Source organism: Nerophis ophidion, linkage group LG07 (assembly GCF_033978795.1).
Source record: "Nerophis ophidion isolate RoL-2023_Sa linkage group LG07, RoL_Noph_v1.0, whole genome shotgun sequence".
Taxonomy (NCBI): domain Eukaryota; kingdom Metazoa; phylum Chordata; class Actinopteri; order Syngnathiformes; family Syngnathidae; genus Nerophis; species Nerophis ophidion.
In genome coordinates this window covers 53474493-53490127 of record NC_084617.1, presented here as the reverse complement: position 1 = coordinate 53490127, position 15635 = coordinate 53474493, and the positions used below count along the sequence as shown (strand labels likewise).

Genomic DNA, 15635 nt, shown 5'->3' with positions numbered 1-15635 from the left:
CGCTCGCTGCACGGTAACCATAACAATACACCCCACCGGTCACTTCTCAGATGCGCTCGATTCTTCCCAGTGTGGATATTGCATATTATCAACATGACTGTATCAATGTAAAAACAATAATTGTATTAATTTTCCTTCTCTCCTGCTCAAGGACTGCACCCTGGAGAGTAGAGATCAGTGGTCAGCGAGAGGATAACTGAGAAAGGCCATGGCCTACTCCAGCTACAGCAACCTGAGCAGGGCTCAACTTACCTTTGAATACCTGCACACAAACTCGTAAGTTCATCCTTGCAGACAGAACAATGTCACTCTGTTTACAGTGTTCATCACATGCAGTGTGCTATCCACATAGAATAGAGTTGTACACAATCATAATCTATATTTGGTTACGTCTTTCTGTATTGTCAAAATGTCAACATCAGGGAGAATCGAGCGTTATTGTTAGTGTGAGGTCCTGTACAGTCTTCCTCTGTAGTGGTCTGGCAAACTGGCATCTCTTCTCTTTGAACTCAAACCTGCTCTTTGATCTTGGTAGTATCCACTGCTGCATTACTCTAATTCAGTGGTTCTCAACCTTTATTCATCTATGTACCCCCTGTGGACATTTTTTTAATTCGAGTACCCCCTAATCAGAGCAAAGCATTTTTGGTTGAAAAAAAGAGATAAAGAATTAAAATACAGCACTATGTCATCAGTATCTGATTTATTTAATTGTATAACAGTGCAAAGTATTGCTCATTTGTAGTGGTCTTTCTTGAACTATATGGAAAAAAAGATATACAAATAACTAAAAACTTGTTGAAAAATAAAGAAGTGATTCAATTATAAATAAAGATGTCTACACATAGAAGTAATCATCAACTTAAAGCGCCCTCTTTGGGGATTGTAATAGAGGTCCATCTGGATTCATGAACTTAATTCTAAACATTTCTTCCGAAAACAAGACATCTTTAACATCAACATTTATGGAACATGTCCACAAAAAATCTAGCTATCAACATTAGATATTGCATTGTTGCATTTCTTTTAACAGTTTATGAACTTACATCCATATTTTGTTGACGTATTATTCAATAAATACATTTATCAAGGATTTTTAAATTGTTGATATTTTTAGAATATTTTAAAAAAATCTCACGTACCCCTTGGTATACCTTCAAGTACCCCCAGGGGTACGCGTACCCCCATTTGAGAACCACTGCTCTAATTATATCCGTCTAAATTAAATGGCTACACATTTCCATTGAATGTGACAACAGACACCATCACTTGTATTTTTTTTTTAAATTGAAAATATCAATTGCATCTGCATGAGTTGTAACCTGACTCTCGCCAGACGCTTGTAGTCCGCTGAGCTCCACACAATGGTCTGAGCTCAAAAGCATTGCAAACTCCTTCAAGATAGCAAACAATAATGAGCCAATCAGGATCGCCCGGCGGGATTTCATGTATGTGACTAGCGCCGAAGGGACTGTTTTATTCAAACAACAATGGCGCCACGCAGCCCTCGCTGCATCGTGTGCTGACATTGATTCTGCTATTGCAACTGTTTTTGTCGAATCTATCGAATATTAATTCTTTAAAAGATGAACAGAGAATGGTTTTGAAGGCATGTATTGGTGGCAAGGATGTTTGGCTCTTCTTCCGACCGGGTTTGGATTTCTCAGCCTCGCTTTCGTCAGAATCACAGGTTGATTTCGATGTGAGTGGTTGAAGTAGCACGTCATTCAAGAAATTGGACAAGTGGTTTATCCGATCACATACAATTTATTTTTTTACAAGGCCCCGCCTTCTGAAATACATATCCTATTGAGAAGTCCCAGATACTTGTGTGGAGCTCAGCGAACTACAAGGATCTGGCTTTCATTAGGTTACATGAGTTGTGTTAGTGGTTTAAATTGAGATTATATAAATTATGTTTAAAACATCTCATATTATGACGCTGTATCCGTCATGATTACTCTCCCCCCTATAACTAATGCTTAGTGTGTCTTTTATTGAATAATAACCTGAATGGTATTTGGTTTCAGGACAACCCATGAATTTTTATTTGGAGCCCTAGCAGAGCTTGTGGACAATTCCAGGTGTGTGTGTGTTTAGTATATAGCTGATATTAAGCACTAAAATGTTTGTTTTGTAATCACATGAGGGTTTTCCTTTTGCAGAGATGCCAACGCCACGAGAATTGACATTTACACAGGTATATTTGAACAAAGAACACACTGACAATTGACATTTCAGCTACTTGACAACTTTATACTTTGTTAACAGAGAAAAAGCCAGAGCTGCGGGGTGGCTACATGCTGTGTTTTCTCGACGACGGCATTGGAATGGACCCAAGTACGTGTCACTATAGCATCTCGACATTTAGGCCTTGTCCATACAAACACGGATACTTAATAAACGCATAAGTATTTCTGCATTTAGGCCTCTTCTCCACACACATAATTTTGTCGTTAAAAACGCTGGCCAGGGTGAAGAGTTCCAAAACTCTCCCCTCAGCATATGCGTGTACACGGCTCAAACGGAGAATAGTACTCATCTGATGACGTCACGCTCAACAACCCTGCCTTGCTGCCTTAACACACTAAGAAGTCTTATTGTATGTTTGAATGTGAACATGCTGCCATGTTCACTATACATTGATAAAAGAAGAGGCACTAAACTGGGCCTTCCGACAGTCAACTGTTTGAGATTTGATCGTTGTCAGACTTCCAGCTGTTGGAACAACTTTGAAAAGCAAGACTTTTTGCTTTGTGTCATAAGAAAGATGCAACATTATCTCATGTTTAACCCGTATTTTACAACAGATCATGAAGTCAACTTGCGTGTGTTTCATTTGTGTAGATGGAGCTGGGCGCTATTGTGTGTGCGGGTATAATGCGCCCGAGCGTCTAAAATAAACCAATGATGTATCCTTCCTCCTTGTTAGTGTGTACTGTGTAATGTGTTATGATTTAATTCTTTAGGCACTTAAACATTGAAGTGGTCTCTTTGGCTCCTTGTGAGTATGCGCTGATTTTAGAAATAATGTACACTTAATCCAAACATGCCCATATTTATCATCATGTTGCTGATTAAATATGTTATAATTCCTCAAATGTTGGGTTTCAGCAACACAGGCGCGCTTTAGGCATTTAAAAAAAGTTCGAGAGGCTTTGTGCAATTTCAGGCTGGTTTCAAATATATTTTAATTGTCATTGTACATTTAGCAAAGCTGGGCGATGTGGACGGAAAAGTATATCTCAATATATTTTTGCTTAAACTTGATATTCAATATATTTTTTGGTTAAAATATACACATAAAGATATTCATTTTTGAGCGATATTCACTGAAATTGAACTGAATGACAACTGTACTGTAAACGTTTGTAACTTTTATTAACCCAGTTAATCAAGATGGGTGCTTACAGCACAGAAAATAAACTGTTTAAGTAGTACAGAATTACATAACACAAATACAATAGAGAAATATTGTTTCTATAAAAAATAAATAACATAGCTGTGCAAATAGTACAACATATGTCAAACTTTGATAAAAAAAATTAATTTGCGGGTAGGCACCCTTTAATTCTCAGTCTTACGATGTAATGGACTGTCACGTACAGTTCTGTGGTCCTACTAAAGGTGGTCAGTGCAAAGTAAGTTACTTAATAGTGTGACTATGATCTTCCTCACTTTGGCGTACATTTCGCTTGAAAATTCTCTCTTCTCCGACACTCGTCGTCATTTGGGATGTGCGCCTCTGTTGTGATTTCCTTTCCTGGTTGGGTGACCTGCCTTGTCTTGCCTCTGATTGGCCTGTCCATAATGGTTTTGCCCTACTCTTAAACAATCGTGACTCATAATTTTTAAACCAACCTACCAACGATGGATTTTCTTATTCCCTAAACCAACAAATCGTTAATCTTTCCAATATATTTTGTGTTATTGTTGTGGGTCAGTGCAGTGGGTGAGAGTGCAAGCACGTCTTGGAAGGAGGAGGGGGAGGGGTTTAATAGCCCTCGGAGTGTTGCGAGGGAGTGGGAAGCGGGGCGAACAAGGAACAAAACAAATAAGCGGTCTTTGATCATTTTAATGTGAAAAAAATAATATAGATATTACAATATTTTCTTAATTCATAGCTTGTTTAAAAATATATCGATATATCTTACAAACTCAATATATTGCCCAGCCGTAACATTCAGCATATTAAAACAAACATAAAAACAGGCGTAATGCCACCAAGTCAGCTTTTGGCGCTTTTCCGGGCTTCTGTTCGATATATCTTTCAAACTCGATATATTGCCCTGCCCTAACGTTTAGTATATTAAAACAAACATAATAACAGAGGTAATGCCACCAAGTCAGCTTTTGGCGCTTTTCTGGTCTTCTGATTGGACAAAATGTGCATGATAGCTGGTATATGCATTTGTGTGTAGACAGAGACTGTTTTAAAACTACACTCAAATAGAGGGAGCTCCCTTTAACCCCGGATTTGCATTTTTGAAACTATCCGGACATGGTCATCGGGTCATGTTTAGTTTAGGGCTGTCAAAATCAACGGGCTAATAACGAGTTAACGATAATTCCCTTTAACGGCACGTATGTATGCTAACGGCATTTCCGTCACTACCCGGCATTTCCGTCACTACCAGGAAGGTACCATTTGGGCTCATGCGCTGCTTGTGAGAGCAAGTAAAACAAGCAAATGGGACGTAAAAAGAACTTGGATAGTGCTGAAAAGACGAGAATAAAAAAAAAACGAAAAGCGTGCCAAACTTTTAAAACTGATTATTTGTACCTGTAGTGTTATTGTTTGTCTAGTGTGTCTGTATTGTCTGTGTCATACTGTGTGTCTATGTTTTTCTACCTGCCTTAGAATGGATGGATGCAATTTAACATTTGTGCTAATTCCAGGGAATTTATGTTGAAGCTACTTTTGCTGACACATTGATTCATGTGCACTGGTGCAGTTGAGCTTAGGTAAAATCTCATTTAGATCCGTAAAAACTTAAACTGTACTCTATTCAAATTATTCTACAATGTGGAAAAAAAACAAATTTGGACTGAATTTGAAAGTATATTTTAGGAAAATACACATAACTACAAGTTGAAAACAGACTTAACACTGTAGGATGTTATTACATTATTTTAATGTAATATGTCAGTCATGTTCTAAGGTGGGCTAGTCTGAGCATTGAGATTTTTGTGCTGCGCTGCAAGCAAACATTTGCATAAAGCAAACCCATGTTTATTTGCGACTAAATATTTTAATCGTTTGACAACCCTATTTTAGTTCCCTATTGTGTTTAAAGTGGATTCAATATTTGATTCTCAGGCAGATGTTCTTCTTATATGTGTTAAGAATGTAATCTGATTTATGTGTTGTCCTAATTAGGCGATGCCACGCATGTGATCCAGTTTGGAAAGTCAAGCAAACGGTCCCCAGACTCAACTCAGATTGGCCAATATGGAAACGGGCTGAAATCGTAAGCTCCTCAAGGCTTTTGTGATTGTGAAATAATATGGCTGGCACATATTTGTTTTTGGCACATTTATTTATTGAAACGTTTTTTGATTGTATTCCTTGACAGGGGATCCATGCGTATTGGGAAAGATTTCATCCTGTTTACAAAAAAGGGCAACAATCTAACCTGCCTTTTTCTGTCGAGGACTTTTCATGAAGAAGAGGGACTCGATGAGGTTGGTTGTTGCTTGACATTTAATTACTTGCAACCAAATCTATTCTGCCTGAAAATGTGTGGTTTATATTGATAATCTTGATGAATGATGGATCTATTATACATTTTATTTTCAACATTAAGGTAAATGATGTGACCCTATTGTGTTGTAAAATGTTCCCATCCTGTCATCTTCAGGTAATAGTGCCTCTCCCTTCCTGGGATTTAGTGACCAAAGAGCCACTGACGTCTGACCCAGAGAAGTATGCCACCGAGATTGAGCTGATTTTCAAATACTCTCCTTTTAAAAGCCAACAAGATTTGATGGAGCAGTTCAGCAAAATTGAAAGTAGCAGCGGTAAGCACATGCCTATGTGTGGCAACCTTCAACTTTACATGTCGCCTTCAAATGTGTCTTTTTCTTTGTACAGTGGTACCTCAACTTAAGAGATAAAGCTGTCCTTTGACTAATTATTATACTTTAAAGTACCAGCATAATGAAAAAAGTTGCCTCTATGTTGAAGCTGTTATCATATATATATGATTTATTACACCAGAAGACTTACAAAGTTTGCGCGTAATTAGGTATGATCAAAATATGTCTGAGATCCCCTAGCCATTTTGAGAGATAATGAGCAGGCCAGTCACCTGCTCTGTGACGTAGAGGTGGAAACCACTGATCCCTTTACTATCAACAACATTGCTAATCAAGCAGACTTTGTGTGAGCCAACAACGATTACTTTGTGACAAATTATGATCCAGAACTGGGACGGCGTGGCGCAGTGGGAGAGTGGCCGTGCGCAACCCGAGCGTCCCTGGTTCAATTCCCACCTAGTACCAACCTCGTCACGTCCGTTGTGTCCTGAGCAAGACACTTCACCCTTGCTCCTGATGGGTGCTGGTTGGCGCTTTGCATGGCAGCTCCCTCCATCAGTGTGTGAATGGGTAAATGTGGAAGTAGTGTCAAAGCGCTTTGAGTACCTTGAAGGTAGAAAAGCGCTATACAAGTACAACCCATTTATTTATTTATAACTAGGGGTGCAACGGTACAGTAGATACCGCGGTATTTTGGTTTTAAAGTCCTCACAAAAATACTGTGTCGCCTGACAGTGTCAAACAAAAACTTGAAGTGTAGTTCTGAAAATAAACCGAATCCTTTGAGCAGCGCGGTGCGCCAAAGTGGGGGCATCAAATGCTGTAAGCAGGAAGTAGTGTGTTCGTGGTTGATGAGAGGAATTGTTTTTTGGGATATTTCCTGAAAAATATCACCCAAATCTATCCAAAACAATTTGGATTTATGTTGCTAACAAACGCTGGCGAAAATATAACCTTTTTGCCAGAGGTAAGAAAGTGAGTTCTGCAAAGCAATATTTTCGTCTCCAGTGTTTCCAAGGCGACAGACACAGAGCCAGCCTGTCACGTTGCACAGCACGGAGATAGTAACCTAAAAAAAAAATTAATTGGAGTAAATATGAGGAAACCGAATAACTACTTGATCAATCTTTAATCCATACATCTATTATTCTACCGGAAGGCAGTGTACACCTTGGACAAAAAGCCATCTCATAAACTGTCAGCCAGAAAATATATTTGAAGTCAGTAAAGGCAAATATCAGTTTGTGGGGTATTTACATTATTAAAAGTTAAAATATTTGACTTTTCTGACAATCAGCATTTTTCAGATTGATATAAACATGTTCACTATGAAGGATACTGCTTGTCAGAAAGTAAAAGTTGAAAGACACTGAAGTTAACAATATTATTTTACAATGGATGTTTACATTGTCACTTTAAAGACATGCAACAGTAAGTTTGCTTTATATATATTTGCTTAAAACAGTGGATGTCCCTGCACAATTCTTTGCACTTAAAAATTGATGTTGGTAGTAATACATATTATTAGAACGGTTTAACATTGATTTTATTCAGTTACAGTAAGTATGTTTATCCTAAACATTCCTGTGACTTAATTTTACCCAATATAACATTTTAAATTTGTATTTTTTTAGGACATATACCACAATAATATCATACCGAGGCCTTAATACCAAAATAATATTGTACCATGAGATTTGATACCGTTACATCCCTATCCAGAACCTTAGATTTTTTTCGCTAGAGTATAAGGAGGATGAACTACAAGTTTTAGAAGCTGTGCGCTAAACAGATCCATCTTTAGTAAAACACTATAGCATCATGTACTTGTAGCAGTATTGTTAAGGGCTAAACAAGAAATACCAACTAAATTGAATGTCATACATTAACAACTTCTCTATTTATGGCTAAATTCTCTTATCCAGATAAGAAGCATGATTTATAATCTAGAATAACTTTGACAAGCCAAGACGCGATGCATCAGCAGGACACCAACCGGCCCAAAGTACAGCAGCATTACTAGGTACTTCTCTGTGATCAATGCGCCGAAAAAAAATTATTTGTCTGTGTCAGTGCTTATAATAACAATATTGCGTTTATTTGGTTAATATTCAGGTCACAATATGTATATAGAAAGGTTTTTGGTTAGTTTTTTTAGATGGCTTCGTGGGCGGAATAAAGGGCCCCCGTTGACTCAATTGTTAGCTGACTTTTTAGTTGTTTATTTATTCATGATTTAGAATACATAAAAAAAGAAAAATGTGATCTTGTCGTACAAAGAGGTTGTGAATGATATTTTTTTTGGTGCTGGTGCAGATGAATTTCCACCGTGACGTCATCCGACCCTGAATCTACAGAGATTTATATTCTGAGCGGAATATTCAAAATGTCTGTCTGAAATTGTGACAATTTCTGATGTTTAGAGGATATATTAACATACTTTGCAGATTGGAAATACAATTGGATATGGTTTATTGGATACAATGAAACACAATTCAGCATCACGTGTTTTTTTTTTTTCATTATACTGGTACTTTAAGAGACAAGCAAAAATTTGAGTTACAAGCACACTCGCCATTAGTTGGCGTAGTAAATGTCACAGTGAACATACATAAATTTGGCTAGTACAGCTGGTCTTACTATCTAACATTAGTTTATAATTAGAGATCGACCTAAATTTGTTTCTCCAACCATCCAAAGGAAGAAATTGAGTGTGAAACAGTGCTGAGAAGAAGCGGATGATATTCCTAGAGTACAAGGGGACCTGTGATGATTATAATTACATTTTAAACTCTTCTTTGTGGTCTAGATAGTATGTGTTGGTTTACAGTCACCTTTGTACTCCATTTTCTTTTGTCTGAAAGCTGATGGATTTTGGAGGCGTTCTCTGATTGCAAATGAAATGATGCCCCACCTTCTCTTAAAGATTCATAATTTATCTTCTAAAGATGTACACTTGGTAAAAAAACATATATGTCTCCAAATTGTTACCACAATTATTTTTTCCCATACGGTCGAAAATTAACTTAGTAAACTTTATATAAATTCTCTGGCAACAACATTAGGTACACTTGCACAAACTCTGATCGCTTCAGAGAGTGCTTTGAAAAGGCTGCTTTTAGAAGCATTCATGTAACATTTGTCACTGCATGTTGCAAGTCGGTGTTATGTTCATGCCACGATTAGATTAAAAAAATATTATCTTACAATGTTTTGTGTTTCCTCATGGCATGAAGCAGAGAGAGAGGAGTTCGGCCTGCTCTAGCTCAGAGCTTAATTTATGGTACATTCCATTTACTGTACCACTTAAGTTGAAAGTCAGAGGTGAGAATGATGTCACAGCAGAATCATGAGCCTTCCAGTTACGATGTCGGAAATCAATATGCACTTTTAATCTTTTATTTTATAGTCACAGAATTAAAAAAAGTTATTTTTTGTTGATCTAAAAAAATATATATTTTCTTTTTCTTTAATGTTTATACGAATACATTTAGGGGTTGGCCGATAAAATGGTGTAATTTTATTTCACGATAAACATTTAATAATATCAAAATAAAATGCGTTGAATTAATTGTTGGATATTTTGGTTGAAAGAAACCGGAAGTTAAGAAGCAAAATTAATTGCACGAACCAACAGGAAGTGATCACTCAGCAATGGAAGAGACATTCTAACTGTCAGTTGGGTAACAGTATCAACTATCATATCTTGTGTCGCTGTTGATTCTCTGCATGGAGTGAGAAGAGAAACTGTCGTATCTTTATATATCAAGATACGATATATCAATAACAATAACAAAAATGTGTTTTGTTGGTTTTAATGCAGACAGAGCGACAACATCCTCGCAGTTCCAAGGTCTCGGTGTAACTCGTATTTTCCCAAAGTACCTGTGGTGTTCAACAGTGGATATACACTACTGCCATCTTGTGTCTCAAAACTGCAAATACTGTCAAATCTACTATACAACTGAAGCTAAACAGAAGTGGAGGGGAGTGCTTAATGTTTTCTTCTTTCTATAGGGGTGCAACAGAAAATACTTGAGAATCATTGTACTACAGTAACATTTCTATATACGGTATAAATGTCCGACAATACATTGTATACAGATTATTTAGTGCCAACAAAACTAGTCTTAAGTGCTAAAGGACATTTCGGAAGTCTCTCTTATTATTTGCCATTTTGAAGCAAACGAAGGGGTAGTGAATACTCTGCCTTCCGCGTAGGAAACCCGACCCTCGAGGGACGTTATAGTTGAAATTGCCGACTAGCAACTTGGAAATTCCGACTTCCCAGTACAACTGAAACGCACCATTCATGTCCAAATAAGTGCTTCCACCTTGCAATGAAGTCACAACATAGCTGCCGGACCCCAAAATCCCACAATCAGAGGCATCCAAAACTACGTGCAGGATCACGCTATAATGCATTAATCTTATAATTTGACACTTTGGCATTGTTTAACACAAGTATCCAACATTTTATTAAATCAGAAAAGACTAAATTCATTGTAGGTATCAAAAACATGACTGACCGTGTAGTTCACTTGGTAAGACAATTTGAGCATGTTGTTGCAGGTCTGCACCATACTGAAGAGAATGAGTAGATAACACCAACCAAGGATATTAAAATTATATCTAGATGATGGACAATTATCTGTTAATTTATTGAAAAGCTGCTAATGGTGTGTTGGACAAAGAAGCAGCTGGATGGAGATACCGTAGAAGTCCACTCTCCAAGATAAATGCTGTATGTTACTACTTTATTTTATTTTTTTTAACTACAGTAGCTGTTAGCAGTACTTTCTAAAGTATTATTTTGATACAGTACTTGTCATTTAAGTGTTTTTTTTGTAAGGGCTAATTGTGCGTTTTTTTGTGGGCGCAAGCCCCAATTAAATTGATTTTAGCAGAAGAAATAATAAAAAAAGGAAATCTTCATAAAATTACAGTAAAGTACAGAGATTAAAAAAAATACTTCACAAGGAAAACACAAAAAATTAAAACAATACATAATGAACACATAAAATATTAAAACAATACATAATGTATGTTTTTTTAATATCCAAAAATACATTTCAATGGGAGACATTGATTTGAAAATACAAGTGTTTTTAGTTAAAAGTGCCATCACAGAACCAATTAAGCTCAAAAGTTGAGGTACTACTGTATATTTATCCTTCTGAGATGTTTGACCCATTGTGATCGCCTAATTCGTGGTACATGTGAAGGAACACTGGTGATCATCTATAATCTGAAGCTTATGGACAACAGAGAGCCAGAGTTGGATATAGAGACGGATCACCAGGACATACTGATGTCTGGAACACCTACAGAAGGAGTGTGAGTACAGAGCAATTATATTTTAATTCAAGTTGAACAAAATCTCACACTTTGAGCAAACAACAATTGCTGCGCCACCCACTCACTTACAGGAAACCAGAGAAGAGGTCGTTCAGAGCATACGCTGCCGTGTTGTACATCGACCCTCGCATGAGGATTTTTATACAGGGACATAAAGTCAGGACCAAAAGGTTGTCCTGCTGTCTTTATAAACCAAGGTAATGTCACAAGATGTGTATTATAACATTAACAATCCTGTGACAGCCGTTCATTGGCGTCCTTTCTCCTTTTGCAGAGTTTATAAGTACTCATCAACTCGTTTTAAAACACGTGCCGAGCAAGAAGTCAAGAAAGCAGATCATCTCGCTAAACTTGGTAAATGAGTGGTACACATCCACCTTTATCATCCCTTATTAGTCTTTTTAACATTCATACATTAAATTGGTCATTCTTCCAACAATTCAAGCGGAGGACAAAGCCAGAGAATCTGAGAGCAAGCGTTTGGCAACGGAGGCTAGACTTGGAGAGGATGTGTCAAAAGACTCTCGGGTAAACGCCTGATCTCTTTAAGGTACATTTTAACTGCTCATGGTTATTGAGAGCTAGCGTTTCCCTCCCCGTTCCTTGTCTTTCAGACTATCCTGAGGAAAGTTCAAGATTCGGCCATGATGCTCAGACGGGATGCTGACATGAAGAAAATAATTCTAGAGGCCAAACAAAAGTATGATAGAAACTATATACACAGTAGATCTTACTTACGGGTGGAACAAAAAAAATTGAATACAGTGCAAAAGTTCATTAATGTTAGCAGTTCAACTTCAAATGTGAAACTAAAATGTCATATACATTTCTTACATGCAAAGTGAGATATGTCAATACTTAATTTGTTACAATTTTGATGATCATAACTTTTCAATTCAAGGTTTTCACAGGCTGTAAGCCATAATAATTAAACTTATCTAAAAATAAGACTTGAAATACTTTTTGTCTATTATGAGCTGATGTCACATAATAGTTTCACTTTGCAAATCTAATTGCTTGAATTAACTAACTTTTGCACAATATTCAAAATGTTAGCGCTTCACTTACACTACTGTTTTTTTATGTAAAAAATTAATCCCAACAGCATGCCTCTGCTTCAGTCAGTATATTCATTGTCTTGCAATATAAAGTTGATAAAAAAAATAGAATAACAACACAGGCTTAGTCACTTATTTTTTTCTTTCAGAGCGTTAAAAGAGCCCAAAGAGTTGAACTTTATTTTTGGAGTGAACATTGAACAGAGGGACCTGGATGGGATGTTTGTGTATAACTGCTCTCGTCTTATCAAAATGTACGAGAAGACTGGCCCTCAGCTGGAGGGAGGCATGTGAGTAGTGCGCACCTTTGACTAAATTATTGTGCTTAAGAGGTTTTACAATGTCTGTGCTTCACACAGGGCCTGTGGAGGTGTTGTCGGCGTAGTAGATGTCCCATATTTAGTTCTTGAGCCTACTCACAATAAGCAAGACTTTGCTGATGCTAAAGAGTATCGCCATTTACTTAAGTCAATGGGGGAACATCTGGCTCAGTACTGGAAGGACACTAACATAGGTGAGGAGCATTTGCCTGTCAGAGTCAAAATATATATTCATTTACTGTTGACCAAAAATGTTGTTAGAACTGCAATCTTGCTCATTTCTTACCCGACTCCTTTACAAAGTTCAAGACGATTGGTCAGGTCTTTCCGTAAAAGCTGCCACGGAATTGCCCTGAATTAGATACAGTAAAATCCTCAGTGAACAATTTTAATTTAATGCTGGCTAGGGCTGCGCTATACAGACGATTCACAATATATATGCTATAAATTGGGCTGACGATTCAGCTTTTAACAGGACCATTATATCTAGATAATGCATGTTGACACATTCTAGCTGTGTGCTGCAACTTTAACAGCGTCAAGCAAATGACCGCATCCTCACTGCAGTGTAGCATTCTCGCTAGTGACTAATGTCCCTCCGCAGTGGAAAGCCACCACTAAATCAACAATATTTGCCTCCATAGCAGCAAATAAATTAAGTTTCATAAAAGTAATTATTAATTCCTTTGGGAAAGTTCCTTCGGGGAAATTCTAGTTCTAGCTGCAGGTAGCACCATAAATACAGATAACAATAAATAAAAAATTAAGTAACAAGTTATGTAAAATAACAGATAAAATAGAGTAAAAATTATGTACATTTTGTACAAGCTTTTCATTAAATAAAGTGACAAGTTATATAAAGAGACTATTAGATATTATTATAATAATATACTATTGTTACTGGAGGACAAAGAATAGCTAAACATGCTACACTACACAGGTAGTTAGCTGCTATCTGTGAGGGTCCTGTGATGAGTGGGTGACTTGTCCAGGGTGTTCTCCACCTTCCGCCCGAATGCAGCTGAGATAGGCTGCAGCACCACCCACGACGCCAAAAGTGACAAGCGGTAGAAAACGGATGGATGGATAACTTATGAGCAAGAGCTCTTGAATGTTAACAAATTGATACTATAGTGGTTGGATCAATATTTATTATCAAAAAGGTTTTCGTTATTGTTTACAATATCAGAAAATACATCTCTGTACACAGGAGGGCTTTAAGGGCAAAAACGAAAGGATTTAAATCAGACCCTTTTATAGGAATTAATGTTGAATATATAACTGAAATTGTTACACCGCCATCCCATATTTTTTAAATCATAATTGTAATAACAATTCATTCACTAGTCTTAATAATTTAAAGTGTCGGTGTCAATACTACCCTTGTAATTACTTGGTATTGTATCAATACCCAAATTTGTATTATCTCCCATAACTAATGTAAAGTATAAAAAAACAGAAGGAAAATACTTTTTTTGCATTTTAACAGAAGTGTAGATAGAACCATACTACGACAGAAAGTACCCAAATATTACCAGTAAATAAACAAATATATTTTAATCATTTTGAAAAAATAATACAACATCAAATTAAGCAATGTTACAGCATACGTCATCAGCCAAATTAGGAGCCTTCGTAACCAGTTTTGCAATGATTTTATTATCATTTATCTGCCAAATTACATAAGATATATATTCTTACCGAAAAAGGTTGCAATATATATCGCGATATGGCGTTAGGGCCATATCACCCATCCCTAATGCTGTCTACTTCATTAAGTTCTTAAAAGTCGGAAGGGCAGTGATAAAGAAATTTAGGTTGTAAGGAGCAAGATTGTTATGCATTACAAATTTTCTAGGTAAGTTCTGTTGCATTGTTCCATGCTGAGATTAAATATCCTATACAAAATGCTGAATAAAAATATATGTATGCTTAATGCAGCTCAGAAAGGCATAGTGAAATTCTGGGACGAGTTTGGATACTTGTCAGCCAGCTGGTCCGCACCTCCGTCATCAGAGACAAGATACAAAAGACGCCGAGCCATGGAGATCCCACTTACTATTCAATGTGGTTAGTCCCCGATGCACTTATGCACTCAGCACATTTTTCTTGTCTACAACGTTGCGTTAATACTTCTTTTGTGGATTGTGTTTTTAGATAAGTGTTTAAAATGGAGAACGCTGCCATTCCAGATGGATGCTGTGGACAAACGCTACCCAGACAGTTGGGTGTGTCTTATGAACCCTGACGGCACACAGGATAGGTACACGCATGCGCGCACACACACACACACACACACACACTCACAGAACATTTATACACTCGCCAACCACAAAATTTACACTTATAGAGCCTAAAGATGATCCAATATTAGAGCAGTACCATGAATTCTGCATTTTTGAATATGAATGTTGACAATAACACAATTTCTGATTGACAAGTGTCATAAGTTGGATTGATTTCCTAGTCACTAAAATTACATATTGGCATTTTGTGGAAATTGGTTTTGTTCGTGTGTTTGTTTCACTAGAAATGAACTTATACACAGCTATTTTGCTTGATCTCATTAGATTTTGCAGTGTACCTAATGAAATGTTTATCATCATGTCCGTTCTGCAAGGTGACTTTTACTTTGTGTTTTTCTGGCACTGCATTGTAGATGTGACGCTTTAGAAAAGAAACCCAATTTGCCCTGTGGTGTCCTAAAGAAAGAAAGGCAGACATCTGAAGAAAAACAGAAAGACCTGTCAGATAAAATCAAACAGCAGCAGGAGAAGCTCGAAGCCTTGCAGGTAGCTTATTCCTTTCTCGGAGCCTCATATCCTTTGCTTGTTTGCACCGAGATTGACATATTTGTATC

The 15635-nt window shown here is 37.0% G+C and overlaps 1 protein-coding gene across 2 annotated transcripts in view; it reads left to right on the top strand.

Moving 5' to 3' along the window:
• Positions 1–15635, top strand: part of LOC133556496 (ATPase MORC2A-like) — a 28019-nt gene that overhangs the window by 479 nt on the left and 11905 nt on the right. For both annotated transcript variants that reach the window (XM_061906469.1, XM_061906467.1), the window contains exons 2-18: positions 152–276; positions 2031–2084; positions 2166–2200; positions 2272–2340; positions 5381–5471; positions 5577–5685; positions 5862–6021; positions 11265–11376; positions 11469–11594; positions 11672–11751; positions 11843–11925; positions 12012–12097; positions 12605–12745; positions 12815–12969; positions 14717–14845; positions 14933–15038; positions 15435–15567. In XM_061906469.1, coding sequence (XP_061762453.1) covers positions 209–276; positions 2031–2084; positions 2166–2200; positions 2272–2340; positions 5381–5471; positions 5577–5685; positions 5862–6021; positions 11265–11376; positions 11469–11594; positions 11672–11751; positions 11843–11925; positions 12012–12097; positions 12605–12745; positions 12815–12969; positions 14717–14845; positions 14933–15038; positions 15435–15567 — 1737 coding nt within the window. In that variant the 5' untranslated portion in view covers positions 152–208. The remainder of the gene's footprint in view (positions 1–151; positions 277–2030; positions 2085–2165; positions 2201–2271; positions 2341–5380; positions 5472–5576; positions 5686–5861; positions 6022–11264; positions 11377–11468; positions 11595–11671; positions 11752–11842; positions 11926–12011; positions 12098–12604; positions 12746–12814; positions 12970–14716; positions 14846–14932; positions 15039–15434; positions 15568–15635) is intronic.